At 52.5% G+C, this 19,606-nt stretch overlaps 1 protein-coding gene across 1 annotated transcript; it reads left to right on the forward strand.

Moving 5' to 3' along the window:
* The first annotated feature begins 1,409 nt into the window (after positions 1 to 1,409).
* Positions 1,410 to 15,967, forward strand: Tas1r2 (taste 1 receptor member 2). Its single transcript, XM_013074224.3, has 6 exons — positions 1,410 to 1,689; positions 2,939 to 3,239; positions 4,823 to 5,602; positions 8,395 to 8,604; positions 13,108 to 13,231; positions 14,477 to 15,967. The coding sequence occupies exons 1-6, from the start codon at positions 1,499 to 1,501 to the stop codon at positions 15,403 to 15,405; spliced, it is 2,535 nt and encodes an 844-aa protein (XP_012929678.2). The 5' UTR covers positions 1,410 to 1,498; the 3' UTR covers positions 15,406 to 15,967.
* Positions 15,968 to 19,606: the final 3,639 nt, after the last annotated feature.

The following is a 19,606-nucleotide window of genomic DNA, read 5'->3' on the forward strand; positions in this document are numbered from 1 at the left end:
TATGGGGTCCCCTCCACTGGCTTACATAGGCCGACAGAGAAGCAGGGACAGGCCCAAGGTCACCCAGCAAGTTCTGAATCTTTCCACTGCCCAAGAAAGCTCTTGTGGTTGTAAATGTCCATAGGGTGACTGCACCCCAAAAGCGATTGGGGCAAGAAGGGTGTCCCCATCTCTGGAGCTGATGAAGACATCTGATGCCCCTCGGGGTAACTTTGAGACACACTGGGGCACAGAGGGTCAGTTTAGTTGGTGTGGAGCAGGTGGTATTCCCAGTGGCGGTTCATCTTGGTATAAGAAGGGACAATCATGCCCTTTGGTGGTCTCTCCTTTCTCCAGGGCCCACTCTTACCCTGCAGTTTGCACCAATCCTGGGAGGCTGGAGTCATCTTTACTTCAGTGGAGGAGAGGGCTGGACTAGGGTCAGGCGGAGGAGAGTGTTGGGGTTTCAGTGAGCTCTTTGTCACCCTGAGGCCTCCTCCCATCAGCACCTGCACCCTGGAGCAGGGGACAGGCCAGTGACAGCCACCTGAGCTGGGCTGCGTACAGCAGGTCCCCTGAGGCCCCTGCTTGACCACACATCTGGGTTGGAAAGGATCAGAGCAGAGTTAGGGAAATGCAGGTCCCTGATTCCAGTGGGCCCCTGGTCCCTTCAGTCCTTGGGCAGACACCTTTAAGAGTCTTCACTTTTCCATTTTGCAGATGCCTCTGCCCCCGGCACAGAGTCAAGGTGGGCACATGGCGGGGCTCACATCACAAAGCTGACAACTGGCTAGCTGCAGGTGGCAGCCACCAGGAGTGAGGCCTCTGTCCCCACGGCCACCCTACACTCTCACTGCTGCTGTTGCTTTATATGAAAAGCGATGGCTCTGTGGTGTCAGGTGACCTAGCGATCAAACTGCATCCCAGCTCTGCTAGCAGCGTACATGACTGAGTTTCTTAACTTCTCAGGGCCTCAGTCTACCCGTCTGTGAAATGAGGCTTGCAAGAGTCTCAGATATTGGGAGCATTAAAGGAGACGGTGGATGACACACCCTTAGGTGATGCCTGGTTCTTGCTGACGGTGTCCACTGCTCTTTGGACACCTGATGTGCCAGGTGCCCTGTGAAGATTACATTGTGTCCCCCTTGATTAGCCCCAGAGCTTGGGTCTTTTGCTACCCACTCTGTCTCCTGGGAACCCCTGTGTCCTCACTTCTTAAGTGTTAACTGTCGGGACAGGGAGCCCACTCCCGGCCAAGGGGCAGAAGATGCTGTGGCCGGCCAGCAGATTGCCCTCTCCCTCCAAACAGGGTTCTGCTCCCAGGCCACCAGGCTCCACACTCTCCCAGGAAGGAGCATCCTGGTTCCTTCCGGCTCCTTCCCCTAAGCCCCCAGAGGGCTCCACCTGCCCCAGGTGCCTCATGTCAGTGGCAGGATGGTCCCTATGTAAATGCTTATGCAAATGCCCTGGTGTCAAGTCACCCACTCTGCAGTGAGGCAGGCACTGTCACTTCACAGCCATGGGGCTCTGGACAAGGACGCCCTGGGCCCTGTTCCTCCTGCTGCAGATCCTGGCTGGGACAGCTGAGCCGGCTGAGAACTTGGACTTCTTCTTGCCTGGCGACTACCTCCTGGGTGGCCTCTTTACCCTCCATGCCAACGCACAGGGCACTTCCCACCTCACCGTCCTGCAGGTGCCCAAGTGCCAGGAGTGAGTCTCACGTGAGCCTGGCCATGGCTGTGGGGGGTGGTATGGGGATCCAGGTCTGGTCCTGTGGTCCTCAGGGGGCCAGACCAGGATTGAGGGCTCAGGACGCTCCTCATCCATTGCTACCTGTCTTCTGGTCCCCAGGGAGGCCCTATGCAATCCATGTCACTGCAATCTTTGTGACCCAGTCCTGCATCAGTAGGACTGGGTTGTGCTGATGTCGTTTCTCCCTGTAGAGTTCCATGTCACCCCCTGAGCTCAGAGAGGTCTTAGAGACCATCAGAGTCCCCCACCCACACTAGCAATAAGGGCTCTCAGTGAATCATGTCATGGCCCAGGCTGGACACCAGGGGCTGTGCCTTTGGGAGGCAGGATGTGGTTTTTCTGTAGCAGGTTTCAGGTGGAGGGGGAGGTTCGAATTTTCCAAGGGCTGTGATTGGGTGGGTGGGTGATGCTTCCAGGACTGCAGGTGATCCCTTCCCTGTGAGTCCCTTGGAATGACAGCACCACGCAGAGATTGGGTGGACAATTTTCCTGCAAGCATGAAGCCTGGGACACTCCAGCCAGCCTGAGGTTGTAAAGTGACCTCACTTAGAGAAGGTGGAGCATTTGAGCAATAGGAAGGAAGGAAAGAGCAAAAGATGACCAAGGGCTGACTACAGAAATGTACCATTTCTATGATGCAGGGGGACAGACAGCACATGCTGGCTGGACAGTGGAGAGGGCAGTGGTGCCAGTGATGGTATCAAGCATGGTGGTGGATTTTCTGATGCTTCAGACAGTGATGGGCAATCTGACAATGGCAATGGATGTGGTGCTGGTGATGCTAATAGTGCTGATAGTAGAAATACCAGTGATAACAAAGCTGAAGCATGTAGTGATGGTAGATGAAGGTGGTGGCAGTGGTGGTCACAAAGATGTGACAGTAACGGCAGTGGTAGCAATGCTGGTGACTGGGAGAAGGGGTGCTGATGGTGACCATGGGAATGGGAGTCACAGTGGACATCAGTGGAGTGGTGATGGAGTGCATACAGATGGTAGCCATGGTGGCCACAGTGATCACTGTCTGTGGTGGCCACAGGGACAATGGTGATCCGAGAGACACGGAACAGTGACAAGGATGTGGTAAAAATGCCAGGTGCTTCTGGAGTGGCTCCTTGGTCAGTGTCTTGGCCCTCCCTGTCTCTCTCCACCCATCCCCTCCTCACTCTGCACCACTCAGCTTCCGCCTCACTCCATTGCACCCCTCCAGGTACGACATGAAGGTGCTGGGTTACAACCTCATGCAGGCCATGCGCTTCGCGGTGGAGGAGATCAACAACCACAGCAGCCTGCTGCCTGGCGTGCAGCTGGGCTATGAGATAGTGGACATCTGCTACCAAACCAATAATGTCCAGCCTGTACTCTACTTCCTGGCAAAGACAGACTACTTCCTGCCCATCAACAGGGACTATAGCTCCTATGAACCTCGTGTGGTGGCTGTCATTGGCCCTGACAACTCTAAATCCACCATAACTGTGGCCAACTTCCTCTCCCTCTTTCTCCTTCCACAGGTGAGGCTCTGGGTCCCGGCAGAGGGGCTGGGGTGGGGTCGAAAGAGTGGCTGTTCAAGGGTCTTGGAAGCCCTTCCCCCATCACCACAAGAGTGGAGGTTCGAATGTGACCAAGGTCAGACCCCATCCGGGGGAGGCGCCTCAGGCTCTGGAAGCTGACAGACCTGGGGGTGCATTTTGCACTGAGTCTCCAAATCTTTGGCAAATCTCTTAACCTTCTGAGCCTCAGTTTCCCCACCTGTAAAGTGAGATGACAAGATTTCCATCCCAGGACTGCCTTTGGGGTAAAGTGTTCAACCTGTAAGTTTCCAGCACATAGCAGCGGCCAGCAACACTACTGTTGGTATGTAAAGTGTCTTGCACAGGGACAAAAACTCAGAAGGTGCTCAATATCCTGTGCAGTTGCCCAGTGCAGTATCTGCCTCATAGTAGGTGCTCAAAAAATGCTATTAGTATGACTAACTGTGACTGATCATCATCATGATAGAAAGCAACCAGTCCAGTTCTGGTAGAGGTTAAGTATGCATTAAAGAGCAGCAGCGCAGTCGGAACCGCCGAGCCCACGGTCTGACACATAGTAGGTGCTCACTGAGTGTTAATATTTTTATTCAAAGCAGCTAACCCAGGGCTGAATCTGTTCCTTTATTTATGTCACAACTATTTCTTGAGTACCTACTGTGTGCCAGGGAGTGCTGTAGGCACAGAGGATACAGCTGGGAGCCAGACGAACACAGATCCCTGCCCTCCTGGAGCTAACCTTCTAGTCAGAGACAGACAATAAACATCAGTAAGTGGCAGAGTGAAGGGTGCTGCAGGGATGTTGGCTGGAGTAATGGAAGGATGGGCCCAGTATCCCTGAGATGGGCGGCTGTGGCTGGACAGCATGGCTATGTGAGGTGGGAGATTGGAAATATGACCCTGAAGCTCAGGAGAGAGGGCTGGGCTGGGGCAGAAGACCGGAAGTTGTTGCTCTGAAAAGAGGAGGCTGGGTGGGATCACCAGGGATGAGTGTAGCAGAAAAAGAACCATGCTAGAAGACGTGCAGGGGCGCATGCCTATAATCTCAGCACTCTGGGAAGCTGAGGCAGGATGATCACAAATTTGAGCCCAGCCTGGGCAACTTAAGAACCTATAAAGAATCTCTCTCAAGAAAAAAAAAAAAACCCACGATGGAACCCTGAGCCTGGGGGCCCCCCAAGGCCAAGAGATGGAAGCAGGAAAGGAGACAGAACAAACAGTGCATTTCGAGGAAAACCGGAAGTTTCCTGGGGCCTGAGGGAAGGAATAGATGACAGTGCTGAGGAGGAAAGCATTATGTCCAGGGACGCACAGTAGGCACTCAGCAAATGTTACCAGCTGATGGGAATAATGGTGCACAGCTCTCAGCCAGGGCTCGGGGCACAGTAGGTTCAGGTGTCACCGTGGAGGAGCATGTTGATGACGGTGGAAAAGCCTGGTCCTGGGGGTGGCTCACAAATGTCCTCAGGGTGATGATGATGGCTGAACCCCCCCCCCCCACCGCCACCGTGGGCCAGGCACCCAGTGGGTCCCTCCCTAATGCCGGGACCCCTCGCCCCCTGCAGATCTCCTACAGCGCCATCAGTGACCAGCTACGCAACAAGCAGCGCTACCCCGCCATGCTGCACACCATGCCCAGCGCCACTCACCACATCGAGGCCATGGTGCAGCTGATGCTTCAGTTCCGCTGGAACTGGATTGTGGTGCTGATGAGCAATGACGACTATGGCCGTGACAACAGCCAGGTGCTCCGAGACCGCCTGGCCCGCAGCAACGACATCTGCATCGCTTTCCAGGAGGTGCTGCCCATGCCACAGCCCGATCAGGTCGCGACGGCTGCAGAGCTGAGGCAGCTGGAGGGCATCCTGCTCAAGCTGAAGCAGGCCACCGCGCGCATCGTGGTCGTGTTCTCTCCTGAGCTGGCGCTGCACAACTTCTTCCATCAGGCGCTGCACTGGAACGTCACCGACATGGTGTGGATTGCCTCCGAATCCTGGGCCATAGACCCGGTCCTGCACAATCTTAGCGGGCTGCAGAACACTGGGACCTTCCTTGGCATCACCATCCAGGAGGTGCCCATGCCTGGCTTTAGTGAGTTCCGCGTGCGCCGCCCCAAGGCCCTGCCCGCGCAGCCACCCAACAAGAGCAGACCGCGGGGCACTTGCAACCAGGAATGCGACGCCTGCTTGAACGTCACCAGGTCCTTCAACACCATCCTCACGCTCTCTGGAGAGCGTGTGGCCTACTGCGTGTACTCGGCCGTCTATGCCGTGGCGCATGCCTTGCACAGCCTCCTGCGCTGCAGCTCTTATTACTGCAGGAAGGAACCCGTCTATCCTTGGCAGGTGAGTGCCTCCTGTGCAGGCACAGACCCTTTGGTTGCCATGGAGACCGCAGGGCCTTCACTGGCTCAGCTCTAAACTGGGGGGTGGAGTGGGCAAAGGGGTGTGAGAGGCCATGGAGAGTCCCCTCCCTCAGAGTGCAAACAGCCAGAAGTCCTTCCTGGTGCCAAAACAATAGTCCTTTTTAAATGAGCTGCCACCCAAGCCAGGCTGTTCTTGGAGGTCCAAGTGGAATTCTCTGGAAGGAAGGCCCTGGGCAGGTGGAGCACCTGGGGAGGGCTGCTGCTTTCCCCCAGGATCCCTGAGGCTGTGAAGCTTTAGCTCTGACCTGCAATTTAAGTCTGTGTTTTTCTGATTTCACACACATCCTACCGTGAAGCCTTCGAGGCTGTGGAAGTTTGTAAGGAGGATCAGGGAGGCAGAGGGGATTCATGTAGGAAGGGCCCACTTTACACCGGGCCTCTAGACATCTCAGCTTCTTAACAGCTCTTTGGCTTTTTCAGTCTGGGCCCAGCCTCCTGCTTTGTTGCTCAGCCACTTCTCAAACCCTGCCCAGCTCCTCTCTTTATTCTCCCCCCTCTTCCCCTTTCTAAATCCCTATCCATCCCCAGATAACTACTCACTTCCATAGCAGAGTAATGTCTGAGTAGGGTATAGCTCAGTGATAGAGCACTTGCCAGGCTTGCCCAAGGCCCTGGGTTCCATCCCCAAACTGCAAACAAAACAGCAAAATATCCTCCCCTTTCTATTTTAATTGTACCTATCTATGCCGTAAGCTGAGTCTAATCTTGCACTTATCTTAAAAGAAAAGTAGGCAGCTATTCTTTAAAAGAAATTCTGTGTCGTTTTCCTCTATGTCCTACCACATTAGCAACACACATAATTGTCAAGTAGGCGTTTGCTGTTTTCTAAACCCCAACCAGGTGCTGACTGCCCATGCAGATGAAGTCCAACTTAGAGCCACCCTAAGGGCTGATCATATACAGATAGGGATTGGAGGGACAGGGTGTCCAGCAATGTACGTGCCTGTGCCAGCTCGTGCTTTGAACCTGCGTCTGGTTCCCACTGTGGTCTCCACCTTCCTCAGGAGCTGTGATGTAGAACCAGTTGTCTTCCTTCTTCTAACAGTGAAGACAAAGGGCACCAATCACAGCCACCAGGATATCCAGTCCTATTTATTGAGCACCTACTGTGTGCCAGGTCTTGGGGACTTGCACCTAGGAAGAGATGAAGGCCGTTCAATCTGTCCCTTCTAAAATGCAGCACGGAGTGGAAATTGCTGCTGTGCTTTGGGTAGGGGCCACACAATGAGAAGGTTTAGGGAAGGCCAGATGGAGGGAAACAGGAGGGCAAGCATTGGACGGTGCAGGAGGAGAGTAGGAGAGAGGTGACCTGGCTGCATGATGGAGAGCAGGCTACAAGGGGAGCCCCAGGTGACACTGGAGGACATTAAGGGCCAGATGGAGGAATTGGGGCTTTGTGTTGCAGGAAGAGCCCAGGGAGATCTCCAAGCAGACCTCTAAGATGATGTTTCCAAGACCATCCGGTGATAGGGATTCGAGTCAGGGAGCCTGGTCCCCTATGTAGGTGTCCCCTGGATCTCCCCTGGCATAGACAGTATCACTGGGAGTTAGAAAACAATGGGCTTTTGTGCAGATGAATTAGACCCTCAGGTTTCTTATCTGTGAAGTAGAAGGAGTGATTCAGATCCCAATGAGTTACTGAGAGGCATAACAACAATGCATACAGATTTTCTGGTGCAGAGGGGAGGGTGAATGTGCTCCGCATTTTCTGACACCAAGTGCCTGAGCCCAAGAGAGAGGATGAGGCAGAGGACAGGTCTGGGTCTGCCTCAGATGCTTCAGGACAATGCCAGAAGCCAGGGCGGTATGAGGTGAGAAGGGAAAACAGGGCTCACACCCAAAGAGGGAGCCCAGATACCCAAGCCCCGCCCAGGCACCTCAAATCTCAGCTGGCTCAGCCAGGCTTGGACAGGTCACTGCAGGAGGGGACACAGGACACTCATGACTGGCCTCCCCAGGAACCTCTATGCCCTTGTCCCTGCAGCCTGTGCAGACTCAGAGAGGTTTCTGGATCCAGGTCCTCGGCCCAGAAGCAGGCGAGGGAGGAGTGAGGGTACCCTCCCCAGGCCCTGCTCTTGGCCAGTCCCTGAGTGAGGTGAGCTCCCAGGTCCCCACAGCATAGCCTAGCAGACCCCCCATTTATGGGGGTACAGCTAAGAGGAAGATTGAACCCCTTTTTAGGGTTACCCCAGAGGCTCAGTGCCCAAAGTCACCAGCCAGTTGAGGACAGAGGATGCCCAGTTCCGAGCAGTTCTAGTTGGTACCTGCTTCTGGGATGGGGGAGAGACTGGAAAGAGCTGACCCTTAGGTGTAGGAAGCAGGAAGGACCCAGGGAGCAGGAGCAGCCCCAGCTGGCCTTTGCAGGCGATGGGGCCATGGGTTCTGGGCCCTGAGCATTGACCAAGATGACTTCCAAGGAAGAGGATGAGGCCAGGTTTCTCAGACATCATTAGTTCTGAGCCCCTAACGTAGATGGCTTCAGGGTGCAGCAGGTACAGTCACACTGTTCCCACTTTGCAGTAGAGGAGACTGAGGTTCAGAGAGGTTAAGCAACAGATGCAGCACTGTTCAGCAAGGGACAGAGCTGAGGCCGAGACCCAGGTGCATCTGGCCCAGTGCCTCCTGAGCTGCCCACTTGACAGCTGTGGAGGTGGAGGTGGTGGGCAGGCTAGGCTCACCCTGACCCACTTCTGTTCTTTTTGACCCCTCCAGCTGCTGAAAGAGATTCAGAAGGTCAACTTCCCCCTCCTGGGAAACCAGATTTTTTTTGACAAGCAAGGGGATGTACCCCTGCGCTTGGACATCGTCCAGTGGCAGTGGCACCTGAGCCAGAATCCTTTCCAGAGTGTCGCCTCCTATGACCCCATGCAGCAGCAGCTGAAGATCATTGGCAACATCTCTTGGCACACCTATGACAACACGGTCAGCTGGGGATAGTGGGCAGGGTGGGGTGGGGAGCTGGAAGCTCACACTGGGGGACAAGGGCCTTTCTTATCTAGGAAGGCACTGGAGATTTCCTTAGCGGTCCCTGGAAGGGTCTCCCATTTTGGCACATAGTTGGATCCTGTTCTTCCCCATTAATTGAGAAGCGTGCGAGTCAGAGGTGTCCAGCTCCTGAGGCAGAGTAGATCTTTACTGAGCTTGTGTGTGTTAGGGTTCGTGCTGAGGACTTCAGTTCAGCCCTAGGGGACCGAGGTTATTGTTCTCTGCATAGTACGGATTAGATGCTGAAGGCCCAGAGAGGCTGTGTGACCTGCATAAGTACACACAGCCGCCTGCAGTGCAGGTTCTATACATTCAGCATTTGGGCTGCATCCTGCCATTTGATGCTCCTGTTTTGTGATGGTAGCTGTGTCTTCAACTGCGACTGACATCTGTCAATCTGAAGATCCTCAGTTTTACCTTTTGTAGAGAATAGACCTTTGGGACTCTGCTAGAGTAGAGTGGGATCAAGACCAGCCTTGTGGAGTGGGAAGGGGATCTGGGGATCCTTTAAAAGCATCTCAAAGACACATGGCACTATAGCTGAGGTGAGGTGACAGGTGACAGTGGCAGGAAACTGGTGGCTGCAGCAATGGCAGGGTGAGCAGTGGGCTGAGAAGATAGGACTGAGACCACTGGTCTGTCTGTGCCTCCTGCCAAGCCGTACACTGGGCCCTTCCCTGGGCCTTGTGAGCCAGCCCAGTCTTTACAGGAGGGAGCTTGGTGGCACCAGGTTGTAATGATAGTTGTCTTCTGTCCCTTTGGGTCGTTCATCCTGGATTCCTTCTTCAAGCCAGCATTTGGCTGCTGTGGGCCTCTTGCCTGGTGGGTGGTGGAGACCTTCAGCCCTCGGGTGTCTGGGCCCTTGGCTGACTTGTCCCTGCTGGCTGCGGCGCTGAGGTAGCAGTGGCCACCAGGACAAATGGATCAAGGACTCCTGGGCGCCCCTGGGCTCCCAGCTCTCCTTTCCACCCAGCCCCCTACTTGGGTCCAGGTCAATCACATCCTCCTTTCTGGCCTTCCCATTCACTGGTGCAGGGACCCCAGGATGAGCAGGGTGACCTTGGTGTCTGCTGGTGGAACTGGGCCCACTGTGGGGAGCAGCATTTTGCTTCCCACAGTCAAGACTTCCGTGAGACAAAGTACCAACTCTACAATGGGCCCTGAAGGAAAACGGGTTGTGTGGCCAATCTTTTTCCCTCAGTTGTTCCAGCTGTCAGTGCCACTGCATACATAGCAGCTGCTAGTTCAGGGTATGTACATTGGGTCCATGGGCAGTGCCCCCTCCACAGGGTATCTTCCCCATGGTGGCACCCAAGCTGGGCCTTTAATATGCTGTCATTTCATTAGGTGGATATCGTAGGTGGTTTTAGGATCAGGAGTCCTGTGGCTGTGTGCTTCTGTCACACCTCTGTCACCAGGAAGTCAGACCCTTGTCTGAGGTGAGATGGGGTCCTGTGTCAGAGAGTCCTTGGTAGGCACTTGGGCAGTGACACTCCACTGATACCAGGAAAGTAAACCCTCCTGAGGATGAAGAGGAAAGGCTCTGACCCCTGGGTCTACCTGCTGGGTCTACCTGTGGTGGGCTGCCTGCACCTCTCGAGCAATGGTGCCCAAGCAGGGGCTCCATGCTGGTCTCTGTAGCTGGAAGTTCTGGTGTTTGGCAGTAGCAGTAGCCAGGCAGACTATGAAAGAAAGCTCAGGCTCTTGGGACCATGCCCTAAATGAGTCACTTTCCTTGTTGCTGCAACAAAATACCTGACACCTGCAACTTAAAGAAGGAGATACTAGTTTTGGCTCACAGTTTCAGAAATTGTAGTCTGTGTTTGGCATGGTGGAAGGGCATGGGTGGAAGAAAGTTGCTCATGTCATGGTGGTCAGGAAGCAGAGAGAGAAGGGGGGAGCCAAGGAGGGAGGGTACTGTTCTGCATCACACCTCCAATGACCCGCCTCTTCTGAGCAGGCCCTCCCAATAGCACAGTCAGCCACTGAGCTCATCAGCACATGAATCCACTGATGAACACAGTGCCCCCACTCTCCAATCACCTTCTAAAAGCTCTGCCTGTGAGCGCTTAGATGGCAGCTCCTATTTGCCAATTCATATTGATATTCCTAGCTGCCCTGCTTGTGAATCATTGCCGAATGTTCTCCTTCTTTGTTAGTTGGTCATGGGAGTCCTTCCATGTGGGTTTAGAGTGATGCTCAAGTCTTCTATTTCACTCATCTTGTTTAGTTCCATGGATTACTGAAAGTGGAATATTGATGTTTCCATTTATCACTATTAAATATTATATATTAAATTATCTATTTCTTCCTTCAATTCTGATTTTTTTTTGCTTTATGACTTTTCGGGTTTTCTTATTAGTGGCATATGTGTTTATTATATATAATTATTATATCTCCTTGATGGGATGAGCATTTATCATTAAAAATATCCTTCTTTTCCTCTGATAACAATTTTTGTTGGTATTTCTCCACCTATGATTTCTTTTGGAATTTTATCTTTGTCTTTGTTATTTGTAGCTTGAATATGATATTCTTAAATGTAGTTTACTTGGGTATTTATCCTGTTTGATGTTTTTTGAACTTTCTGGATCCTGTGCTCCAGAGCAGTGCCCTTCACAGGCCCTTGGTTCCCTGTATCAACTCTAGTTTGGGAGGCTGCACTTTTGCCCTGTGACCCCAATTCTCTGATGGACCGGGGTTGTTGATACGCAGTGTGTTCAGCTCCTTTGTTGCTGTGAGGATGGGAGTGATGGAGTGGCCTCCCAGCTCCTCACAGGTCAGGATGGAAACCAGAGCCCCTCCACGCAGCTCTCCTGAAGCCACTCCAATGAAGCGCTCCTTCACACCACTCTTTGAAACTGGTTTGGTCAAGAGCACTCATGTGTGTGAGTTGATAATCCAAAGGTCACCACCAAGATCAGCCTATGGCCAGCACTTGACACAGCTGGGCACTTCTCTTTGGACACTGTATCTTTCCTTGCATTTGGACTATTATTGCTCGGTTTCTCTACAACCATGACTGATCCTTCTGGTCCCCTTTCCTGATTACTCCTTATCTCCTTAGTCTCTAACCCTGAAGGACACTAGGGTTCACTGGACTTACTCTCTTTTGTTTGCATGGCTTGATGTATCAGCTCTGTTTTCAACTCAAAATTTTATTTCTCATTTGTTGGCGTTAGTTCCTGATCCTCAAGTCAAGTCTCCATTTGCCTGCCAAAACTCGATCCCCCAGGTTTCCTCATTTCAGCACAAATCAGCATCACCCTTCTTTTTGTATAGGTCAAAATGCGGGACTGACCCTAATTTCTTTTTTTCTCATCCAATCCAGCAGGGAACCTTGTCCAGTCTCCCTCCAAAACACACCCAGAATCTGAGCACTTCTCATGCCCACCTCTGCTGTCTCATTAGTCAGAGCCAGATCGCATCTTATCTGGACCATTGCAGTAGTGTCTTGTCTGATTTCTTGCTTCTGCCTTGCCCCCCATGCTCAACACATAAAACAAGGCAATCCTGTTAAAATGAAGTCGCTACTCTTATCAGAATTCTCCAGTAACTTCTCATCTCATGCAGATTAAAAAATCAAAGTATTTTTGCTGTACTCCTTGAATTGACCTGCCAATCTCCCCCTTGGTCCTTTCAAAACCACACTGACCTTTCTGAGCAGGTCTCTGTCACCACAGGGCCTTAGCATGTGCTGTCCCCTCGGCCTGGAGCAGATATCTTCATGATGTACTCCCTCACCCTTTAGGTCTGTGCTTCCAGATTGCCCGCTCAGTGTCCAGGACACTCTGTCTTTCTCATCTTGCCACCTTTCTCTACCTTTACCCAATTGCTCACACTGTTTCCTCTGTGTGTAATTCACTCATCAATACATGGTGATAAGATGCCTCCCCTCTGCTGGGTTCTCCTAGGTTCTGGAAATCATAGCAGTAAAAACAACAGGGATGATCATTGCTTACATATTCTTGTTCACCCGAGCAACCCCTGCTCAGCAGTTCAGGAAGGATGTGTTAATTAGGAGTCTTGGATGCAAGTGACAGAAAATCATGGTTGTGAAGAGTTAATTTTTTGCTTATATAATTGAAAACTCTACATTGTGAGACTTTGGGCAGGGATGCATAGAGGGTGTCACTCTCTCTGTTTCTCAGATTTTTCCTTGGGCCACGTTGGCCCCTTTGTGATAAGACATCTGCTACAGCTCCGGGGTTGCATCTTGTCCCCTCAGGACAATCTCAGTCTCAATGCTTTTGCCAGGGGAAGACTGATTAGGTCTTGGGCAGGTAAAACTAAGAAGTCCAGTTCTAAGGGCAATTCCAGCAGCTCTCGCCTCCCAGTCAGGGGCCAAGCTTCCCTGAGCATCTTGCTAGTAGGAGAGGGTTGGGGAACCCTCAGAGTGTGGGAAAGGGGGCTCAGCGTCTCTTTCCCTCCTCCTTCCAGATACCTACGTCCATGTGCTCCAAAAACTGCCAGCTGGGACAGATCAAGAAGAGCGTGGGCATCCACCCCTGCTGCTTTGAGTGCAACGACTGCCTGCCGGGCACCTTCCTCAACCAGACCGCAGGTGCAGCTTGCAGCCCACGCCCCTGCCCGCCCCACCCTGTCCTGCCCTGCTCCACCCCTGGGTCTCCTAGAGGATGTGAGTGTCCAAAGGCCAGGGGCCACGCTTGATTCCTTTTCTAGCTCCCCAGTATCTGGTGTAGAGCAAAATCATCCATAGAGGCTGGTTCAGGGAAGGAGGGAGAGAAAAGGGAGAACACTGTCCTAAGGCAGGAATGGATCTGACCCCCAGTACACATGCGTGGTGAGCACACACACACAACCGAGAGCCTAGGGCTCAGGGTCATCCGGCCAGAGAACATCCACTGGATGATGAATGAATGAATGAACCAATGAATGGCCCTCTAATAGCAGGAAAATCCTGGTAGACAGCAGTGGTAACTGATCCATGTCTCTGGCCTTTCAGTGCCTCAGATAGTTCAGAGCATAGCATTGCTGCTCAGAGGGTGTGTGCGGAATGACTATTTTGCCTTCTGTTTGTGAGACAGCGCCTTGCTCTGTACCCCAGGCTGGCCTTGAACTCACAATTCTCCCGTCTCAGCCTACTGAGTGTTGTAACTTTCCTGGTTTCCCCAATACACCATAAACTCCGGGAAAATGGGGGAAACATCATCTCTGTGTTCACATTAGGATTTAGCGCACCTCAGAGTTGAGTCTCAAAAACAGTTTTTCCTCTTCAACTCACTGATGAGTAAATTCAGTGAGTGATTTCATCCCCTGATCAAAGTACTTGCATGTTAAGTAAGTGCTGAGTGAAGTAGATGCCAAGCTCAAGTTTGGGGAGGGGTTTCCTGGCCTTCCTCCTGTAGGTGGCCGTAGCCTGGAGGCTGGGGCTGAATCTCTCATCTCTGTGGACCCTGCCTCAGGTCCCTGTCATAGTGGACAGTGCTCAAAACAATATTTATTAAATGATTCCTGGAAGAAGTGGTCAAATGTCTCTCCCACTAGAGACGAGGATTCAGGAGTATTTACATGCAGTAGGCTGAATCCAGGAGACCGGGTTCAGATTCTGCCTCTGTAACCTCCTGGCTTGGTAACTTTAGGCAAATTAGTGAATTGGCCAAGCCTTGGTTTCCCCAAATGTGAAAGGGGTTGCTGGGGGAGTTGATGAGCCAATGGTGTGAGACACTTGGTGAGAGCCGACTGTGAGTTGAGCATTTAGCTTTTCCTTGGCCTGGGGTGGGGCTTAGACAATGTAGCTGCTGGAACACTCGGTCCAGCTGACCCGAGTCACTGTGGGCTTTTGCAGATGAATATGAGTGCCAGCCCTGCCCGAGCACCATGTGGTCCAACAGGAAGGACACCTCCTGCTTCAAGCGGAAGCTGGCCTTTCTCGAGTGGCATGAGGCACCCACCATCATTGTGGCTGTGCTGGCCGTCCTGGGCTTCCTCAGCACGCTGGCTGTCCTGGTCATATTCTGGAGGCACTTCCAGACGCCCATGGTCCGCTCAGCTGGGGGTCCCATGTGCTTTCTGATGCTGATGCCTCTGCTTCTGGCATTCGGGATGGTGCCCATGTATGTGGGGCAGCCCACGGTCCTCACCTGTATCTGCCGCCAGGCCTTCTTCACAATCTGCTACTCTGTGTGCATCTCCTGCATCACCGTGCGCTCTTTCCAAATTGTGTGCATCTTCAAGATGGCCAGCTACCTCCCACGTGCCTATGGCTTCTGGGTCCGCTACCACGGGCCCTATGTCTTTGTGGCGATCATCATAGTACTCAAGGGGATTCTTCTAGCAAGCAACATGCTGACCACCACCATCAACCCCATTGCCCACACTGACACTGAAGACCCCAACATCATGATCCTCTCCTGCCACCCCAACTATCGCACTGGGCTGCTGTTCAACTCCAGCATGGACTTGGTCCTCTCCATAATGGGCTTCATCTTTGCCTACTTGGGCAAGGAGCTGCCAACCAACTACAATGAGGCCAAATTCATCACCCTCAGTATGACCTTCTCCTTCACCTCCTCCATCTCCCTCTGCACCTTCATGTCTGTCTACAATGGGGTATTGGTCACCATCATGGACCTCTTGGTCACTGTGCTCAACTTCCTGGCCATCAGTTTGGGGTACTTTGGCCCCAAGTGCTACATGATCCTCTTCTACCCAGAGCGCAACACAGCAGCCTACTTCAACAGCATGATCCAGGGCTACACCATGAGGAAGGACTAGTGCCACCCCCTGACCCTGGGATGGAGCCCTTGTGCCGAGAGGTGGGGCCAGGGCCTTGGTCGTTCAACTCTAAAAGAATGAACACAGGGCAGTCACCTTGCTGTTCTCCTGTCTGGCATTCCTCTGAGGTTCTCTGCAGCCTGGCCATTTTTACTCACTTAAGTAATGGGTGCCTAAAAATATCCACATTCCATTCATGTCCCTTGAGCTGTTTCTCTTGTCAGGTGCTGCCACCCTCTTTGGGAAGAAATGACCCAAGGTGACCTATTGGTCTCCAAGGACAAAGTCTGATTGAATAGCCTGTAGCTGCCATCTGGCGGCAGTCACAGGAGGTACCTGCAGTTCCAGCTCAGCCCCTTCATGCATGTTCATACTGGAGGTCTGGGCTGGGGTTGGTGTGATCTTGGAGCATGCTACCTGGCATCATTCCCCACTGGTCTCACACTTTGGTGTCTCACTTCCCCTTCCTGAAGAGCTTAGTCCCGGGCTTCTGTGTTCCTGTGAATAGATGGGTGAGCATGGGGATGCTTCTTAAGTGCTTGCGAATAAACCTCACTTGGGTAAAATGAATGATCTTCCTTCTTGCTGTCAGAGTCCCCTGAGAAAGGACATGTAGAATCAGAGAAACCTCAGTTTCCATCTCAGCATTGCCCCTTCCAAACTGTGTGATCTTTTGCCAACTATTTACAGCCCCCGCGCCTGTACTTCCTTGGCTCTGAAATAGTTGCTTCACAGGGACACCTGAGGATCAGAGATAATGTGGTAAAATGCACACAGTAGGTACTCAGGAAATGCCAGCCATTGCAAACCCTTGTGCCTGCAACAACAGGGACCATGCATGCTCTAGCCCGTGGCTCCAGCTGCTGTTGGGAATCAGCTTTCTCATGACCACCAGTGTGCCCCGCACCGACCCTGGCAGGAACAGTTTCTAGGCTGATTGGCAGCTGGAAGGGCAGAGTTGCTGCCTCCTGGTCCTCAGTTTACCTCTGTCACACTTCAAGGCAGTGGGTGGTGGGATCTGGCTTGACTCACCTGGCATTTGGGGGAGCAGCCTTCCTGCCTTTAGGCTACTTCTTCATAATGGCAGGGATGGTGACTGTTTCCCTTCCTCAAGCCTCTTTCTGTAGCAGGTGCCCTGAGTGCTGAGGGAAAGGCCAGCTCACTGCCAGCAACCTTCCCTTCCCTTCCCTTCCCCCTCTCATTCCTGCAGACCATTGCCTCATTAATTCCATGTATCAGTTACAGTCTTGGGTTCTGAGAGGTGCTCAGAAATACACAGCAAACACAGTCACCCCTCGGTCCCCAGGGCACGGGTTCCAGGACCTCCCAGTCCCAGGATGGATACCCAAGTCTGAGGACACTCACTTCCCTCTCATAAAATGGCGTCCTATTTGCAAGTGACCTGGGCAATCCTTCCACATTCTTTTTTGTTTATGTTTTTAATCAGGGCCTCACTATGCAATTCAGGCTGACCTCAAACTTGCAGCAATCCTCCTACCTCAGCCTCCTGAGTGCTGAGATTGCAGATGTGTGTCACGATATACTTTAAAGTTCAAAACATCTCTAGATTACTTATTGTACCTAATACAATATCAATGTTTTAAAAATAGTTGCTGTACTAGAGAGGAGGGAATAATAATAAAGAAAAATTCTGTCCATGGTCAGTACAGATGCAATTAAAAAAAAAACAACAAATTTCTTTTTTGCTCTGTGGCTGGTTGAGCCTGTGGCTGTGAACCCCACAGACACAGGGCTGCCTGCATCTGTACTGACAGTCGTGCCATCATCTGGGCCAGGTCCCCACCAACAGCTATGTCCAGTTGTTTCCTGTAAGGCACTGTCACCTGGGTGCCATTCTGATGCTTGTTTTACAGATGGTGGGGAAAATGGGCTCACAGAAGTTAGGGCCCTTGTCCAGGATTACGTCACCATAGAGCTTATCTGAGCCTTGCCCCAGCCACCGCAGATGGCCCTGCCCAGAAGGAAGACTGTTTCAGAGGGATGCAGTGCACAGTGGGAAAACTCAGTTTCCCCAGCAGGGAAAGTGCGATGGAAGGAAATTCAGATTTTAGGGAGGTAGCCCGTGAATGCAGTGACCAGGGAAGGGTTCAGAGGATGCTGGCATTAGAAAAAACCTCAAAGTACAGAGAAGGCTTGGAATCTGAGGTGGGGGAGCAAGAGGAAAGGTGGGGTGGAAGGAAGCCCTAGGCAGCTCTAGGAGGAGCAGGTGGCTGAGGGTGGCCAGGATGCAAGAATGCGGAGTGGCTGGGGCCAGAGGTGGGTCACAGCCCCGGGGATCCAGGCATTGTTCTCTTTGGGTGGCCACTGGCAGCATCCTGGGCACATGTAGCGGGCCCTTCTGCTGGCTCAGCTGAGATGCTGCCCTGGTGTCCCTGGCGCTGTGTCCAGCCTCCTCTTCCACAGAGCGCTCTGGTTTAGAGTCATGGTGTGGACCAGGACAAGGTCTGTGTCAGCCAGGGGTCTCCAGAGGAGCACACAATGGAATATGGGTAACTGCTCAAGGGGCTCGGTCAGAGCAGCTCACAGGATTGGAGGGAGAACAGCCCCGCAGTGGCTGTCTGCAGGCTGCAAGCCAGGGGGACCAGTAGCTGCTCCATCTAAGAAGGAGAGGGATGAAGAATGGAGCCCTGATCAGGCCCCTGGCAGGCCACGCTGTGGGTCCCAGCCCCAAGGCTGAAGAATCTGGAGTCTGATGTCCACAGTGGCTGCATAGAAAGGCACCTGCTCTGGAAAGGCTGAGCGTACACACAAGAGCTGGCCCTGGCCTCACTTCTCTGGGGTTTTCCCTCCCGGTGCTGGCCCACACACCCGTCACCTCAGAGAACGCCTCACCGGCACACTCAGAAGTGTGTGTCACGAACTTGCTAGGTGTCTCCCAATGCAGTCAAATGACAACCAGGTTTAACCATCCCAGGCACCACAAATGGACTGTTGGGGTCTTTCTGGACACCCCTTCTTTGTCCCCTCCACTTCCCAGGGGCCCAGAGTATCCGAAGATGCCTGGCCTCCCTCTGAGCTTTCGGTGGTCAACTTTGTAGGGTCTGGTTTGGGACATGGCTGTGTCCTGTCCCCCTTGCCCTTGGGACCAGACTATCAGAGGCTCAGGGAGTCTTAATTGCTTTTCTTTTTTGTTTTTTTGTTTTTTGGTACTGGGGATCGAACTCAGGACCTTGAGCTTGCGAGGCAGGTGGTGGAACCACTGAGCTAAATCCCAGGCCTGAGTCTTAATCTCTTAATTCTCTTTTCTTGCATGCTTCTAATGCCTTGGGTTATTTATTTATTTATTTGGGCGGGGAGATAATGACCTCATTTCTTGGTTCTGTCGGTGGACCACCATTAGAGGAGAATCCTGGAAGTGCACTGATCTCAGAGACACCTACGTCACACCTCCTTCTATAGCTGCCAGGAGGGTCAGGATGGTTCTCATTGCCCTGCAGGGATAGAGGGGTCGGGGGCAACTCCAGTTATTAGAAAATCCTTGATTTGAATCAGACCCTGACTCCCTGGGATTTGTATTTATGAACACTAGTTTTGTCCTCTGGGACCACATATTGAAGTTGGCTCCTCTTTCTCTTGGTGGGTTTTTATATGTAATAACAAAAGGAATAATTGCTTTTCAAGAAGCAACTGTTGGGTGCTTTCCATACATTAGCTCCAGTCCATAAAGTGAACGTGGCTGGGGCACCAGTGACCTAGGTCCCATGGGCTGATGCCTCCCAGCACCTCTTCCCTCCTGCCCCACCCAGCACCCTCTGTTCTTTGAGGGGGAACTGTGTGCTTCTACAATGTGATGGGGGAGCAGGTGACCTTTCTCTCCTCTGCAGTGATTGGCTCAGTGTCTTAGTTACTTTTCTTGTTTCTGGGACAAAATACCTGACACCCACAGGTTAGAGAAGGAGAGGCTTATTTTAGCTCACAGTTTGTAGAGGTTTCAGTCCATGGTCGGCTGGCTCCAAGGCAGGGTAGCATGGCAGAGAGGCATCACAGAGGAGAAACAGTCCATGTCAGGGTAGGCAGGAGGCAGCACATGTTCAAGGCAGGAATATATATATATCCCGAGGCCACACCCACACCTCCCAGCATCACACCCAGCTGTAAACCCATCAGTGGGCTAATCCAGTGCCACATATGTATGATCCAGTATCAGACCCATCATCCAGCCACCTCCCCAAAGCCTCAC

The sequence above is a fragment of the Heterocephalus glaber genome, unplaced genomic scaffold, assembly GCF_053883595.1.
Source record: "Heterocephalus glaber isolate CG9 unplaced genomic scaffold, H.glaber_assembly_v1.0 deba00001452, whole genome shotgun sequence".
NCBI classification, from domain to species: Eukaryota; Metazoa; Chordata; class Mammalia; order Rodentia; family Bathyergidae; genus Heterocephalus; species Heterocephalus glaber.

What these genes read in the sequence shown, in the direction of transcription:
- Tas1r2 (XM_013074224.3), top strand. Translation starts at nt 1,499, where the DNA reads ATGGGGCTCTGGACAAGGACGCCCTGGGCCCTGTTCCTCCTGCTGCAG. An exon ending in CAGGTGCCCAAGTGCCAGGA is followed by an intron (nt 1,690 to 2,938) that starts GTGAGTCTCACG and finishes GCACCCCTCCAG; the next exon opens with GTACGACATGAAGGTGCTGG. An exon ending in AACCCGTCTATCCTTGGCAG is followed by an intron (nt 5,603 to 8,394) that starts GTGAGTGCCTCC and finishes TGACCCCTCCAG; the next exon opens with CTGCTGAAAGAGATTCAGAA.